Here is a 17,694-nt window from a genome sequence, read left to right as displayed (position 1 = left end):
CCTATCCACTCCCCCTCGCTTACACTATAGGTCCATCCACCCAGCCTCAACCACGCCCACTCCCTCTCGTCACGGCCTCGTAATGGGGTCCAAATGGATTGTATATCTCTATTTAAAGGCTCCAAGCGGGCGGATGAGCACAGAGGTGCCAAACCCGTTCTGGACCTTGAGCTGGTAAGTGCTATTTTGCACATGCGTTTTCATAAAGAGTTTATCCCTTTCGTTTCCTAAACAGCAACTAGTGTTTTAAACTGGGATCACTAGACACTCGTTTGTGTAACCTGTTTTTCACAACCACAATTTTGTTCATCTCCCATCCCCTTTCATTGACACATCTTAGCACGTGCCATGGTTTCCTCCTTCCCCCCCCCCCCCCCCCCTCCCCCCGGACCCTTATCTACTTTGGGCCCATTCATTTGCCCCCTACTCCATCTTACAAAATATAGGGATCACAATGGTTCTCACCCCTCACATACTAACTAAGGGTACACCTGATTACCACCTGACTATTCCCCCGCAGTATATAAATATACATCTACGTGCTTAACTATTTAAATACACATGTGACAGCTCCCTGATATGGTTTATGTCTCTGTCTTTATATAGTGTGATACTCCTGTTGTTTAATGCCTGAAGAAACGGGTTTATGCCCGTGAAACGCGTCACAGTGTTCCTTGGAGTATGTAAATAAATTTTTGCTGACTTTAATCGACAGCATCGTGTCTGTTTTGGGTTGGTTGGTCCACCACCACCACCTAGAATTTTAAACATTTTAGTATCTTTTATCCTACTGGCGCCTCTGTACTTCGATTCATGTTTGTTTTATTTAGCTCCTTCCATCCAGTCATCAAGTTATAGTATCAGCGATTGGATAAGAACAATAACCAGTTACCTCTCCTAGCAGCCCTACTATCACGCCTACATTGTATTATGGCCCTCCCTTCCCTCAGCCCGTGTTCTGCTTCCGCTTCTGTAACTTCCTCTCCCATCCAGCGCTTCCTATCGGGGCCGTGCTAGTGAGAAAGGAAAAGAAGAGCGGAGGAAGGAATGGTGGACGGTGGGTGCAGGCTGCGCACTTCTGGCAGGTGCGTACCCTGCGTGTGTCCGACTTGCTGCATGACCTTCACACGGCGCAGCTGATGCATGAGCCTGGCTGTGAGGCTGCAGCCCCTGCTCTCTGTACGGTGCACACTGCCCGTGTGTGGCTGCAGCCCCTGCTCTCTGTACCGTGCACACTGCCCGTGTGTGGCTGCAGCCCCTGCTCTCTGTACGGTGCACACTGCCCGTGTGTGGCTGCAGCCCCTGCTCTCTGTACGGTGCACACTGCCCGTGTGTGGCTGCAGACCCTGCTCTCTGTACCGTGCACACTGCCCGTGTGTGGCTGCAGCCCCTGCTCTCTGTACGGTGCACACTGCCCGTGTGTGGCTGCAGCCCCTGCTCTCTGTACGGTGCACACTGCCCGTGTGTGGCTGCAGCCCCTGCTCTCTGTACGGTGCACACTGCCCGTGTGTGGCTGCAGCCCCTGCTCTCTGTACGGTGCACACTGCCCGTGTGTGGCTGCAGCCCCTGCTCTCTGTACGGTGCACACTGCCCGTGTGTGGCTGCAGCTCCTGCTCTCTATACGATGCACACTGCCCGTGTGTGGCTGCAGCTCCTGCTCTCTGTACGGTGCTCACTGCCCGTGTGTGGCTGCAGCCCCTGCTCTCTGTACGATGCACACTGCCAGTGTGTGGCTGCAGCCCCTGCTCTCTGTACGGTGCTCACTGCCCGTGTGTGGCTGCAGCCCCTGCTCTCTGTACGATGCAAACTGCCCGTGTGTGGCTGCAGCTCCTGCTCTCTGTACGATGCACACCCACCTGCGGAGTGTGACAGGCTCAGGTTGTTATCTGTGGGAGAGCTTATCTATTCCATGCTATGCCTTCTGTACAGACATTACAGAACATGTACTGGCAATTCTATACTGTTCCTATTATCCTGTTTACAGATAGTCAGAAGGCTATGCACAGATGCTATTGAGGACTGTAAGCAGCTGTGTGTTATCATGGATTTGGTATTCTGTGGTGTGTGCAGTTATGTGATTGGGGATAGTATAGTTGAGTTTAATTCAAAACCTACAATGTATGGACATACACCATGTCAAAGCAAGTCTGAAGGAAACCCCCCCCCCCCCCCCCAAAAAAAAGGATACTTAAGGCGAGGGAAGGCTCTGGGTCCTATAGAGCCTTCCCGGTTTCCTCATGGTGTCTTCATTTCCCTGCAGGCTCCTCCATTTTAATCTCTTGCCATGAGAGGCTTCGGAATCCGAAAGACCTGCACCTCTGTACTGCGCAAAAACGAGGGCGCTCATGAGTGTACAGTACAGAGCCGCCTGTCTTTGGGAGCCCGCTTACTTCTGAAGACCAGCCAAGGCGGAAGAGAGCAGTCTACGACCAATCGGTCGTAGACTAACGGTGTCGTGTGGACCCAGAGTCTTCCCTCTCCTGAGAAAAGTATCCTGTTTTTTTTGTTTTGTTTTTAATTCGGCTTCAGACTCTCTTTAACAGAATAAGCAGGAGTAGTTACATTTACCACCTATATGTATTAAGAGAACTTGCCTATATAACCTGTTCAAAATATTTTAAATCTTTTGGGCCTCATACTAAATATTAGAGGTAAAAATGACCAGTCAAAATTGGAGGTGTGTACTGGGCTTTACCCTTCACTTGGTAAAACCCTTGCACCATCTATGCCATTAGTATGGTTTAGGTGACCCAGCGTGAAACCTCATAGGGAATTTCCACTAATGATATTGGTTGCTGTTTCTCCAATAAAATCCCCCTCTGCAAATTTTAGGTTTTGGATAGGTTATAATAACTATGCCTGCGCTATTTGCCCATCTAAAATACTTCCAGTTGTAGAGGGTGCTGTGATTGGAGAACTGTTTCCTATGAGGTTTCCACATACAAAGTATTTCCTGTCTGTTAAAACTGATGCAAACTGACAGGACTGGAACAGAATTGTACACATTTTATGTGTTAACCCAGCCTTAAAGGATAACTTAGCCCTTGTTAAAATTTGAAAGCTGGGGGGCAGCAGGTATGTGTAGTAGGTCCTCCTGATGCCCACCTCTCTTCCCTGGCGGTAAGCCCATGATAAGCACGGGCTATGCCGCGCAGTAGGATTTCTCAGGCCCTGCTGGGCCGATTTGCATGATTTTTTTTGCTACACGCAGCTAGCACTTTGCTAGCTGCGTGTGCATTCTGATCGCCGCCGATTAGCCACCGCTCGCCGCGCTGCCCATCCCCAGACCCCTGAGGGATAGATCGGGACTCCCAGTGACATGACGCCCGTCGCCATTGCGACCGGGGAAGCCCTCCAGGAAATCCCGTTCTTTGAATGGGATTTCCTGATCGGAGATCGCCGGAGGCGATCGAAGAGGGGGGGGGGGGGAGGGAGGATGCCGCTCGCTACATGATTTAAAAAAGCCACCGCTCGCTACATAATTTAAAAAAAACTAAAACACTGCTCTGCTGCCCCCTGGCGGTTTTTAATAGACCGCCAGGAGGGTTAATGCCTACTGCACCCCCCCCCCCCCAAAGCTATTTCTTGGTTGGGAGGGTCGGTGTGTACTGCGCATGTGCTGCCCAGCAACGTGGGTGGACTCAGGGCATGTGCAATACGTAGTTGGGACATCAGGCGTTTCCTGCGCAGTGCGCACTGACCCTCCCGACCTGTAAGTAGCTTCGGGGGGGGACATTAGGCATTGACGGAGAGGGACAGAGGAGAATAGGGGAAGTGGTGGGTATGAGGAGAGCCTACACATGCCTGCTCCCCCTGTTTTTGAATTCTTACAAAGGCTAAGGTATCCTTTAAGGCCTCTTTCACGGTGTGACGTTAAAGTCGCACATTACAAAAAATTAAACCGCAGACTAACGCACAGCAATACAAAGTCTTGTGACATTCACAGTGCACATGTTGCGTTGTGTGTAACGTGTAGCAATATTTAGAAAGTGCTGCATGCTGTGCATTTTAGCAATAAATATGCTGCGTTGTGTGTTGCACATGCTCAGTAATGTTTTTTGTTTTTTTTTTAAATGTAACGAATGCTCAGTTTTCGTTCCATCAGTATGCGACGAAAACGGCGCACCAAGAGACACAACGCAGTGCAAAATAACGTCCAATCTCAACCTACTTGCGCTGCGTTAGGGGCACGTTGTGCGACTTTAACGTCGCATCAAACTCAATGTCCCACTGTGAAAGAGGCCTAAAGTAAACTGAAGACAAAGGTTCATGTACACTGGTAACTTCAGTTGACTTGCAGTTAAATAGATGGATAAACTCAAAGATCACCGCTATAGTAAACACTGCATCCATTAATTACTGGTGTCAGAAGTCTGGGGATTTGGAAGTACTGTACATGAAAATGGTTTTTTGGGGGGGTGCAATTTCAATTTGTAGACTTTTTGAAAAAAAATATGGTGATAGGTAAAGTCTGAATCACTTTATTCGCCAAGTACGCTGAATGACGTACCCGGAATTGTTTTTGGTACACATGGTATGGCAATTAAATATATACAGACATAGAATAGAATTGTTCATATACAGACTTGATTCATTAACCAGCGCTAAGCTGGTTAGTGTGCTGTAAGACCCAGTGGGCGCAAACCACAGAGTTAAGTGGTTTGCGCCCATACATCGCGTGCAGTGCGCACGCAGCCGGGAATAGTGCGCGGTGCGACGATAACGGCGCACCCGCTGCCCTGTAAAAGTCGCACCAGGTGCGACAAAAGCGGCACATTGGGTGCCCCCGAAGCGGTGTACTGATGTGCTGTTTTGGGGGCACCTGATGCGCTGTTTTCATTGCACCTGGCGCGATGTTTACAGGGCAGCAGGTGAGTCGTTATCGTCGCACTGTGCACTATTACCGGCTGTGCTCGAGGATCAGCGTGATGACGTCATGACACGTGACGCGTTTCACCTATCTGCTTCTTCAGACGTGCGTAACGCAGACAGGTCAGGTCCTTATTTATAGTAGCAAATGACCAATCTGCATATTCATGGTCGTTGTGTGTAAAGATAGCGAGGGCCTTTCTTTCAGATTTACTTAGATTATCCTGACCCCTAACATTCCAATCAATCAATTTAAGATCTTCTGCGACAAGATATATAAACATAGAAGTGTACTTATTGCTACTCAGGGCAGGCATCAATCTTGACTTTGGGCGCAAATCAGTATGAAGTTTTAACACAGGTTCACTATGGTCCACGTCATGGAGGAGGCCATCCAAGTCAATATCATGGATATCAATTGGTTCAGGGTCATCTTTCCTGTCCTGAGAGTTTTTGGCGTACAATTTTTTGAGGAGTACTCTCTTCAAAAATAATTGCACATCCTTGAATGTTTCAAACTCACATCCAGGCTGTTTAGGACAAAAACTTAAACCTTGTTTTAATAAAGACAATTGGGATTCACTCAATTCAACATCTGTCAAATTGATGACATCCAATGTATCAGCATTTTCGTGGGCACCATCTACCACGGGGAGCGACTGGAGGCATTCCTTGCTTGTTGCTCCCTGGTCTGCACTCCTCCTCTTCCTCGTTTACCTCTTCTCCTTTGTTTAACCCTAAAAAAATCATTATTATCATCCTCTTCTCTATTCCCCCTTCTTCTAGGTCTTCTTTTCCTATTAGATTTTTTCTTTTTTAGTATTTCTAATTTCCCAGATTTGGCACTATCTTTACCTGAGGACTCACCCTCCGATTCATCAGAAGTGTTACCCCAGCCGACCCTTCTGCCAACGCTAACGTTTAAGATTAAAGACTATATAGATTGTGCAACAGAAAAAGTGATATACCAGCTGCAATGTAGTTGTAACAAGATCTATATAGGAAAAACCTATAGGCCTTTAAGCGTTAGAATCCAGGAGCATGTAAAGAATATTAAAGTGAAATGTGAAAAAGCCTGATTGCTATGCAGTTTAAAGATGTTCATAACTTTGATCCTAAATATCTGAAGGCAATGGGTATTTAAGTTGAACATTAGTCCCAGGAGAGGTGACTTTGATGAGAAAGGAATCCCTTTGGATTTACAAGTGTAACTCTGTGCAATCCCACGGCTTAAATAGTGATATGAATCTGAAAGTGTTTCTATGAAAAGGTTACCTAGTTGCATTCTCAGAAAAGGCCACAAGATGGTGCTCATTGTAACTCGCAGTCTTTACACACAATTGTACTAGTTGTGTTAATTGGTACCTAGGCTCCCTATACTATTTATCTAAATTGTTGAATTTTCCTCTCATAATGCAGCAGCTAGTACTTTAGTGTGTGCACAAGACTTATGCTGCATACACACTTGAGATAAAAGTCTCTGGAAAAGGCAAGATCACAGACCAATTATACCCCATTCCATGTAGTATGAGAGCCATACCTTCACAGTCTATTCTATGGAGCTGCACTCCCCATCAGATAAAATCTTTGCAAGATGCTGCACACAAAGTTGCCCGTACACATTCAAAAGATCATTATCTGCAAAAGATCTCTTCCTGCAATAGATCCATTCCTTCAAAATGCATTCATAGTCTATGAGATCTGCAGATCATCATACACACCTTGTTTAGCAGGCAATCATCTGCAGATCATCTGCAGATCAGATCCACCAGGATGGATTTTCAGATCTGCAGATGATTGCCAGATATGCAGATGAAGTCTGTTAAACAAGGTGTGTATGAGGATCTGCAGATCTCATAGACTATGAATGCATTTTGCAGGAATGGATCTATTGCAGGAAGAGATCTTTTGCAGATAATGATCTTTTGAATGTGTAAGGGCATCTTTGTGTGCAGCATCTTGCAAAGATTTTATCTGATGGGGAGTGCAGCTCCATAGAATAGACTGTGCAGAGTACGGCTCTCATACTACATGGAATGGGGTAAAATTGGTCTGTGATCTTGCCTTTTCCAGAGACTTTTATCTCAAGTGTGTATGCAGCATTAGTTGTTGCCCCTTTTTCTGCTCTCAGTAATAACTGCAGTATGGAATCTTCCTTTGTTTTACTCAAGCTTCTGGCGTAATGATCAGAGAATTAAATGATCACTTGGATCAGGTGATGGATTTGTAAGGCTTTAATTTTTTTTTTTTTTTTTGGTCATGATCATGTTAAGCCTGGTACACACCATGCAATTTCTAGTCGAATAGATAATTTCTGACAGGCCTGATCGGATTGCCGATCGTTTTTCTGATCGATTTGCATAGAAGTGATCAGAAAAATCATCGTAAGTCCGATCGGATCTGTTGGAAAATATCTGTCGACCCATCTAGCTAATGGGAAATTTCATGTTGTGTACCAGGCATAATGCTAAAACGGTTTAGGTCGGATCCTAATGGAGATGAATGGATCCTATGTTAATCAACTGAAGGATCAGTTTACATTGCGGTGTCAAAACTGACCTATTTGGCACGTTACGCCAAATGGCATGCAAGTTTTGGGGAGACCGAGATAATTTTAGAGTGATGGATGCGTCGCTTTGCCTTCGTGCTAACTGAATAGGGTTGCAACAGTATGAAATTCCATGGTATAACTGCCAAAAAAAACCCCACGGTACTATACATTTATTTGGACCCCCCCCCAATAGTAGGTAGCCGCAGCATAGGTGGCCAGGGATAGGTGCCTCCTCGCCCCCCCCCCCCCCCCCCCCGAAAACTGGTAAGCAGAGATTGTGCATGGTATGATAACCATGCACAATCAAACCATGGTGCACTGTCATATCGTTATACCGTGGCAACCCTATAACGGAACTGATCAAAAACCGATGCCCAATAAAAACTGATCCGTTCTCCAGATCAGTTTTTGCTCTGTTCAGTGTGAACCAGGCCTAAGGCTCCTTTTTACACTACGTCTATTGCGTTGCAGAATTACTCTGCATGTCAACTCACTGCCCATACAATTCTATGGGCCCTTTCCTCAATCCAGAAGAGCAACATTGGGATGTGATGGAACAGGAGATTCACATCTTGGATGTGTAGCCAACAGATCTGCAGCAACTGTATAATATCATGGCAATACGGACCAAAGTCTCTGAGGAATGTTTACGCTGTTGAATCTTTGTCATGAAGAAATAAGGCAAAGGTCGGTCCAACACAGTACTAGCAAGGTTTACCTAATAATGAGGCCAGTGAGTGGTATCACAGAATCTTTCAGCAATATTACTCTTTTTTTCGATTTTTGATAGGGCAGTGGAGATACAGATGGGACAAATGTGATTGCTGTGATAGATGCAGCTGTACAACCTCCCCCTGTGGGAAAACATGATGAACAGGGATTCCAAAAAGAAAAAAATACACAAACAGCATAAAACTGGCAGTGGTAGACTTACCTTCCAATAGATGACACAATGGCCTCAATTCACCAAGGGCAGTTTTGTAAAATCATTTAGGTCGGAAAAACACCACATTACGTATTTACTTTTTTTTTTCCAAATTCACTAAAATTTCCCGCATGCGGTAGAAGTTTGGAAATATGCTTCAATGCACTAAGCCCTGTTCAGTAGTCTTAGCAGCTGTGGAGCATGTCAGGCAGGAAGCTATCAGTCTTCTCTTACAAGTCTGTACATGAGCTGTTCTATTTTCTGTCCAGTGCATTCCCAGCATCTCTTATAACTAGAGAGTTCTTTTGTGTGTCGGTATGCTGATATGCACATCTAAAGGGATACAGAAAAGCCTTTTTAAATGTCTCCTGCTCCTGATCGGCTGTTCTAAAGTCCGTCCCACCAGAGTATTGGATCAAATGTGTTGAGAAGCAGGGCTGTGTGGCTCTCCTTATTGGCTGTCTGTTACATCTGTTAAATTTTACCGCATGGAGATTGTGAGTAACCGCTGGTCAGTGCTGGAGATAAATACCGAACACTTTTTACTTGATTTACCCAATGTGTTAATCTTGGTGAATTGCAATTTCTTGAGGTATTTACCTCACTAGTCAGTCATTTTTACTTTTGAGTGCAGTAATCGGTTTAGTGAATTGTCATTTGGCAGAGTAATCGGTAAAATCCGCTGTTTTCTGCTTTACCAAATGCAGTAATGCTTAGTGAATTGAGGCCAATGAGGCATATGCAATTAACTTTTTCTCCTGAGTTTTCTCTTGGAGATAATTTTTCATTTTCGATTTAGTATAACCTTCCAGCACTTTGCAGTTGAAAAAGTATCAAAGTAGGTGAAAAATTACTGTCAATATTAATTTTTTTTAATATTTTTTTTTTTTTGCTTTTTGTTGGTGTAAAAGACATTTAACTGACAAGTTTAAAAACATCACCTGGAGAAAACTCAGGAGAAGTTAAAGAGAGCCTGAAGTATTCGCAAAGATGAATCGCCGCATCCGCCCATCAGAACAATGTATTTAACTCTCCAAAATCCCAGGGCAAAATACCAAGACTTTCAAAGCTGTGTATTTAGCTGCCCGGGGGAGGCAGAGCTTTGCGCTGTAGCTCTGCCTCCATTCACGTCAATCTGCTCTGATCGCTGCCTCTCCACTCCCCTCTCAGTGAAAGAAGACTGAGAGGCAGTGATCAGCGCAGATTGACGTGAATGGAGGCAGCGCCATTGCCCAAAGCTCTGCCTCCTACAGGAAGTACTGGAGGATTTTTCATTGGGGATTTCGGGAGGGGGGGGGGGGATGTTCAAAACATCAGCCGCGCGGATGTGTCGATTTGTCTTTGCTCATACGGCAGAAGAGCACTACAAGGTAAAAAGATGGGGGGTCGGCGCCCTGGTGGGTACTTATCAGATATTCAATGGTATTGAAGGACACGTATAGAACTATAAGTAACTATAATCCAATATATATATGTATATAGAGGTAAGGAAATGTCCTACCTTAATGAGTAGTCATTCACGAGATCTGTTAATACGTACTTTATTATGGCACGTAAAATGACAACGCGTTTCGCGGCGTAAACCGCCTCATCAGGTCGAGTACCGTGCCTTTAAAAGGAAGAGCAGATAAGGCACTAAACATATGGTAACATTATAAATTAAGCTATCTGTTAAAATACAGTCATTTAAAACATCGTATTCCGTACATAGAAAAACATTTCAATGGTGAATATATGTCGTTTCAGCCTACAAAAACGTATACAGTCATATAAATCACATAAAAATCTCATATAAAACTCATAAAAAATCCCGATATGGCATGATATAATGCATACTGAAAACAAAGAATAACCAATATATGTATATATATAACTATCCGTGGTAATGAGGGGTTAGTTAGCCAGCTGCAGAATAAGCTGGCTGAGCTTAGTGCTGGCCCAAATATGATGCAATCTTATTAATTAAATATGTGCCTGTGATTGGTACACTTAACTATTGTGAAAGCTTCCAGGTATATTAATACATATCTGTTGGGGGAGCAGTTAACATTATTGCTAAGAGAGAGACAAGCACAATGAATGAGGGAGAGGGACCAGATACAGCTGGCGTAGGGAAGGGAATAGAAGGATGGGGAGGGAAAGAAACGCCAATGTTAGGAGAGGCAAAGGAGTAAAAATATATTTACATGACGAAATGGCACAAAGTGAGGTCCACCTACCGGTATTTGAAATGTTACCCAGTCTAGAGCGCATATGCTGCCGCTGCTACTATGCGCTACTTAAAATAAAAAATACATCCGCATTGTCCTCCATAGCGGCGCGGCTTCTGACGTCACCCCGCTCTCCACGTGGTCAACGTATGCCTGATGTGGGGAGCGTGTGCCCGCTACGCCGCATCTCCTAGGCAACTGGGATGTTGTGATACTGTTTCCTAGGTAGCGGTGGGCGTGGTCGCCGCTCGAAGGTACATATGGCGGCCATGTTTATGTAGCCCATTGCGATCTATCCTATTAGGGGACAAATGAATATTAGATAGAGAATAGGGGAATAAATTAAATATAAATATTAAATAAGTAATATATAAACCATAATATTAACAAAGGTAACCGGGAGGCAGATCAAAACAGAACCTAATATGGAGGAATTTTTATTTTGGTATAAAATTGAAAAGGCACTCCTACTTTAGCACACCACTAAAGATAATGACTACTAAAATCACCTGTGATGATCTAATGGGGGCCAAATAATCAGATGTGGGCCACCAAATTTTTAGGGGGGACGCATAAATAAGATAAAAAAGATAAAAATACACATGTACCTATAAGTACAGTAAAAGTGGACTCGGCAAGTTTCTCCCCCCCCCCCCCCCCCCCATTCCCAATTGGTGAGTATTTAGAAACAGCTTGATATTAGTAGGGCCATGCGAGTGAGTACACAATTCTACTCCTATACAGTATATACACATGACTATATGTATACCACACGTGTGTGTGTACACCCGGCCGTGCACACAAACCATTTCAGCACAAGTACATATAAAAACCCAAGTATCAGTCTGCTTCTGTGGGTTAAACCTACTTTCAATAAATCTACAAGTTTTACTGTGGCCCTAAGGAAGTCTTGTAGTTGTAACAGACACCAAAGTGTGTGGAATGGCCACATGGTAGAGTGAGGACCAATGGGTTAGTTCCCTGTGTGGTTTTGGGTAAAGCTTAATGATATAGGGACCATCTAAAGCTAGGTCAGGCAAATATATATTTATGTAGCCTCCAATGGGTGTAGACTAACAAATAAAAACTAAAGAGTACCCGGTACAAAGGTAAAAAGATGCATTTTTCTTCGCTTCAGACTTTTTTTAATTGCATAAGGGCCAATGGATCTATTTCAATATAGAGCACACTTTTTTATTGGGAATTACTCAACTTTATTGCCTTCTCCCTTTGTCACAGCTCTCCCAGAGGGACCAATGACAAAGGAATATGGCAGCTGTGGCCTAAACTTGACAAGACTTGTCACAAAGGGTGCACTGAGCCATTCAGCACACCTCATTCTTCAGCACTGAATAGCTGGCCAGGTGCTCATAGTGTCAGGAATGATCAGTGAATGCCTCTACTTTTTACTTGACCACATTATTTAACAAATATGTTTCTTTGAAATATCAGTTTGAGAAGATGTTTTTCCAGTTTCTTTGAAAATATTCAAGTTATTGCTTCCATTACTGAGAGTTGGAATGCTAAATGTATTTTTTTTCTATTTTCTACTACCTGTTGCAGGAAACAAAGACGATTTGGAAATGTATTTGCATGTAGAAATATTGAAAGATTGATATCCAATTGCCATATTTATGTTTACAGATGATTTTCAACATATCAGTATAAAAGTCAAGTTGTAAAAGGTGTGTTGCAATTTTTTTTATATTTTAAATATATGTGAATACTTCTATGCCTTTATGCAACTAATGCCTTTACGCAACTAGTTTTGTCGTTTTCGTGTTAAATAATACCTAATCTGTTTGAGGGAAGATGTCTGCACACTTACAAATACAATCGTAATGTTTTCAGTGCTTTTAAAGTTTGAGTTGAGAAATAATTAAAAAATGATGCATACTTTCTTATTCTTTCATGTCATTAGACACTAGGTGGCACCATAGTGTGGCCGGGCTCCCCTCTGTGCTGCTGCTGTAGCCCCTGCTCTGTCCACTCCTTGTACTCCTTGTACTGTTTGTTGCTCCTGCGTGGTTTTTGAAAATGATCAGTTGTTCTGAAGACTTATTTATGGTTATTATTATTATTAATTTATATGGCACCTGCAGAAAGAAAAATTATAAATTACAAAATTAGTTCCTTTGGCATATGATGCTAAACAAATAATTCAGTTATACAGTTCAAAATATGTAGAAATGGTATTACGCACCTAATCCGTAACACCTTTATTAATGTAGTAACTACATTAGTGTATCCACCAATGCCAAACACTGAGCCATATATACTGCAAAAGATGTTGGCACTATATAAAAACATAAATATATAGTACACATCACTTCCATTAAAACAACATATATAAATGGAAAACAGTCCGAATAGACACACTGCCACATTAAGCTGTCACCTAAAACACTTTCTCCATTGAAACATTAGGAAACAAAATTGACAAATTTCCCATTTGTGGTGACTGCTAGCAAAGATATTAGTTTAAGGCCTGACAAACTAATAATACACATGGGCCAGTATCCTTTTTCGTATTTGTGTTTCTCAGGGCTCGTTCACACTTGGGGCGTTTTTGCCCTTTTTCGAGCGCAAGCGATTTTCAAAATCGCCCCCAAAACGTTTGTGCAATGAATCTCTATGAGAAGGTTCATATCAGCGCGGTTCGTGCGCTGGTCATCCAGCAAAGTGGTGCCTGGACCAATTTGTGGCAATTTTGCTATAATGGAAGGTATAGGAAGAGCGCTTAACGCTCACAAAATCGTTGTGCGTGCGTTCGCGTTTTAAAGAATAAATTGTATTTATTCTTTTCTGGGTCAAAGTGTTCAGTTTCTGACTTGCGTCAAAAACCGCTAGGGAAAAGCACTTTTCACAAAAACGGAACACCCACGCGTCAGGAATCGGAAAAAAAATTGAGACAAAAAACCCCAACGTGAGTGCTAACTTGAGCGGAACGCAATGTGAACGAGCAGGCTAGTGAAGTATACTGTTGCTGAAGGGGGGGGGGGGGGGGGGGAGTGCCAACAAAGTGGCATGAGTGTGAAGTGTCACACTTGAGTGGTGTGAACAATGCTCTTAGCCATCACTCGGCCAAAGTTATCTGCTAGGCTGTCCGAGGCGGGTCAGTGGCTGCTGTACACACGTTGGATTCTTGGCAGAGGAGGTTATCTGCTGCCTCCGCCGAGTTTCAACTAGGATGTGGACAAAGCTCCTTTTTATTACATATTTGTTGCAACTGTTCACTCTCGCTACGATATGTTAATTGTGCAAGCTGTGCTACACTTTATCTTTTAACTATGGAATTTATCTTCAATTTGTATGGTTTTTGTTTTGTTTTTTTTTGCAGTTAATTTCAACATTAAAAAAGGAAAAAAAAATGGGAAGATCAAATTCAAGGTCCCATTCTTCAAGATCAAAATCTAGGTCGCCATCAACTTCTCGATCTAGATCCCATTCCAGGAAAAAAAGATACAGGTAATAAAATCTGGGTTTCCCCACAATCCGGTAGAGTTTTTCTAAGGATCATTTTACAATGGACTTGTCTGAAGAACTTTTAAACAGATTTGCAAAATCTCATCAAAATATTGTTTTACATTGTGCATTGTTAGAATGCTTATTTTTTTGTTAAAGTTTTTACAAAATATCTATTTACTGTTATCTAGAAGAAAGTGAGCGTTCTAGGACTGCTCACACCAGGTTTATACACCCCCCCAAAATTTGATTAAACATTCAGTAAATAGTTTTCCATATCTGCAGGCTTGCTGAGAACTGTGACACCAGACAAGTACTCGCTCTACTCCCACTAATCCTCAAGTAGTAACATGCTGCAAAGGATAAGCATGACTATTTTCTTAGCGGATAAAGGTACCTATATCAAGTCTGGTACTTGCCTTCCTATATTCATTCCTTATATTTGTCACAACTGAAAAGTTTGAATAAAAATCTCAGATGCCAGATATACATGCTAGATAACCTTTGGTTGAGGCTGCCTTTCAAAATCTAGCACGCATACTTACGCCACACATAGAACCGCCACGCCAAATCTTTAGCGACAACAAACCCAAACCGCATTGTTCTCCTCCTCACTCTGTCCGCCAGAAGCTGCTCCATCATCCACTGTTCTTTTGCCCTTTCTCCTGTAGGCCAGAAACTTGTCTGTACAACATCAGCCCCGAACTGTCATTTGAGGGATCGAGTCCCCAACCTGTGCAGGCAACAGTTATTGTGCCTGTGCATGCACCTTTAGTAAAGATAAACAAATTTGGTTATTTACAAGTGTTGCTGTTCAAATTTGGGTTTCCTAATTCAGAAACCCGGATAATGCCGTGCACAGCACTTCAGCACCATTACTTGTGGAGAGAGTAACAAAGCTGTGTTCCACATTGAGCTTCACATGATTCCGATGCTTCCTCCCTTGCATTTCTAAGCCTGTAATTGCTTAGAAATGCAGGAAATGCAGCTTTTACTGAGGAGCACAATATACAACTATATTCACTGTTGTTATTTTATGGCTATATTTGGAATCATGGGAGCGGGAGTAGCCTGAAGACGATATTGTTACTGGGCAGATCCCTTCTGCCTGCTGAAGTTATCGCCTCCGCCTTGTCTACATGTGGGTCGAAAGTAGATCCTAAATGCTGGCAGAACAATGAGGGGATGTTTGGGGAAGAGCAAACTGGCACCCCAAATGCAGTGAGGAAAAATGCAATGTAAGTGAACTGATTTTATTACCAACCTGATGAATACATTTTAAGTTCATTTAGTAAAATTACTGTTCTTCAACACACCAAAGATTGCACAAATGTGCAGCTTCTACCTCTATTGAAAGGGTGCTGGGGCAAGTTGGAGGTTCATATCAAACAGGCAATGGGAGACTTAAATTAATTATACGATAGAAGCAGCCCAGCTTTTGTATGCAGGCCACACTATTGTTATCAGAGAGATGTATGGGCCCAGATTGCAAAATTAAGCCGCTGGGTTCCCTAGATCACTTGAAAATGTAATAACTACTTCACCTTGTGTACTGACATTAAATAACCATGGCTTCCCTAGATACAAGACTTAAAAGGGCACTATGATGAAAAATTGTAAAATTTCAAATATCTGCAAACACAGACAAATAGGATGTACTTTTTTTTTTTTCCCAGAGTAAAATGAGCAATAAATTACTTTTCTCCTATGTTGCTGTCACTTACAGTAGGCAGTAGAAATCTGACAGAAGTGACAGGTTTTGGACTAGTCCATCTCTTCATATTCTCAGCAAGGCTTTTATTCTTTATAAAGAATACTCCCTAAAAAGCATTTAAACAATGATGCTGGCCAGCTTCCCTGCTTGCTACAGTTTTGTGGCAGTTGGACAGAGCATCTGCCATTCACTAAGTGCTTTTGAAAATAAATAAATCCCTGAGAATCCCCCCTCCCCCATGAAGAGATGGACTAGTCCAAAACCTGTCGCTTCTGTCAGATTTCTACTACCTACTGTAAGTGACAGCAACATAGGAGAAAAGTAATTTATGGCTCATTTTTACTCTGGAAAAAAACTGACTTCTTATTCGCTTGTTTGCACATATTTAAAATTTTACAATTTTGTTTGCCATATTGCCCCTTAAAGAAGCCATGTGTCTTAAAGGAGTTATCAAGCAATACTACGTAAAATAAGGGCTACTTACCCGGGGCTTCGGCCAGCCCCAAGTTCCCAGCACGTCCCTCGCCGCAGCTCGGCCCACAGCCGTTCGCTGCCTCTGGCTCCCCGTTTGCGGTGATGACGTCAGGCCGACCTGGAGGCCGGCCTGTACTGCGCCTGCGCGAGCGGCGCTGTCAATCACCACCACTGCAGTATGCTCCGGTCCACGTAGCGGTGATTGACAGCGCCACTTGCGCAGGTGGCCCGGCCTGACGTCCTCACCGCGGACCGGGAGGCAGAGGCGGTGAATGGCTGCGGGTAGAGCTGCGGCGAGGGACATGCTGGGAGCTTGGGGCTGGACGAAGCCACTGGTAAGTAGCCCTTATTTTACATAGTATTGCCTAATAACTCCTTTAAGAGTAAAGAATTAATGACATGCTTCCAGAAAAAAATAATAAAGCAGTCACATGCCTCCAGATAAAAGAATGTAGTCGCATGTTTCTAGATACAATTTTTAAGTAGGAATGCGCCTCCAGATAAAAGAATTAAGTAGCTATCTGTCTCAAGAGAAAATAATTATGCAGTCTCATCCATCCAGAAAACATAAATAGTCATTTTAACCAGTTTGCACAAACTGGATGCATATGAACGGTAAGTATGAGCCTCACTAACACAATCATGATGTAGAGGTGTGTCCTGTCAATCTGTGGCATGTGTGCGTGCATGCTCCCGCTGCTCGTTCACTACGGAACTTACACATGGATCGTTGAATGGGAACATATGTTCCCTGAGCCAATCAAGGTGCCTGTGTATTAATAATCTTGACTTTAATCAGAAGCCATGTTCATTCATAAAAATGAAAGTAAAAATTATAGTAAAAAAAATGATCAAACATTAGCTCCATCTTGTGGCCAAAAATTACAATTAAAATATGTTAAAAAATAAATGTATTATAGTTATTCGCCCCTTCTATCTCCCGTCCCCAAAATAAAATACTTATTAAATAAAACCAATGAAAACAGTGACAGAATTTAAAAAAAATTATATACATAAATAGTTGCCTTAGGGACTCTGAGCTGAGCTCGGGCTATGCCGCGCAGGGGGAGATCTCAGCCCCTGGTGGGGCGATTTGTGCGCTGTAAATTGCTGTGCGCGCAGCCAGCACTTTGCTAGCCGCACGCACAGCTTGATCGCCGCCGCTCTGCGGCGATCGGCCGCACGCAGCGGCTGAAGAGGGCCCCCCCCCCCCCCCGCCAGAGCCCTGCGCTGCCCGGATCAATGAGTTCCGGGCAGCGCTATGGGCTGGATCGGGTGTGCCTGACGTCAGGACGTCAGCTGACGTCCATGACGTCATCCCGATCGTCGCCATGGCGACAGGAGAAGCCAAACAGGGGAACGCGTTATATACGCGTTTCCCTGTTTGCTATAGATCCCGGCGACGATCGGACTAGAGGGCCACATGCGCCCTCTAGTGGTGTTTCATGTAGCTACCACTCTGGTAGCTTTACATGAAACAAAAAAA

The 17,694-nt window shown here is 43.5% G+C and overlaps 1 protein-coding gene across 7 annotated transcripts in view; it reads left to right on the top strand.

The window, feature by feature from the left end:
* The first annotated feature begins 971 nt into the window (after positions 1-971).
* BCLAF1 (BCL2 associated transcription factor 1) overlaps positions 972-17,694 on the top strand; it is a 78,437-nt gene continuing 61,714 nt past the window's right edge. For 3 of the 7 annotated variants that reach the window (XM_068231641.1, XM_068231639.1, XM_068231636.1), the window contains exons 1-3: positions 973-1,085; positions 12,200-12,240; positions 13,896-14,023. In XM_068231641.1, coding sequence (XP_068087742.1) covers positions 13,926-14,023 — 98 coding nt within the window. In that variant the 5' untranslated portion in view covers positions 973-1,085; positions 12,200-12,240; positions 13,896-13,925. Of the gene's footprint in view, positions 1,086-12,118; positions 12,241-13,895; positions 14,024-17,694 lie in introns of all 7 variants that reach the window. The other 4 variants (XR_011019375.1, XR_011019374.1, XM_068231637.1 and 1 more) reach the window with 3 other exon arrangements.

The sequence above is a fragment of the Hyperolius riggenbachi genome, chromosome 4 (genome assembly GCF_040937935.1).
Source record: "Hyperolius riggenbachi isolate aHypRig1 chromosome 4, aHypRig1.pri, whole genome shotgun sequence".
In the NCBI taxonomy this organism is placed as follows: domain Eukaryota; kingdom Metazoa; phylum Chordata; class Amphibia; order Anura; family Hyperoliidae; genus Hyperolius; species Hyperolius riggenbachi.
This window is presented reverse-complemented; position numbering and strand designations above follow the sequence as displayed.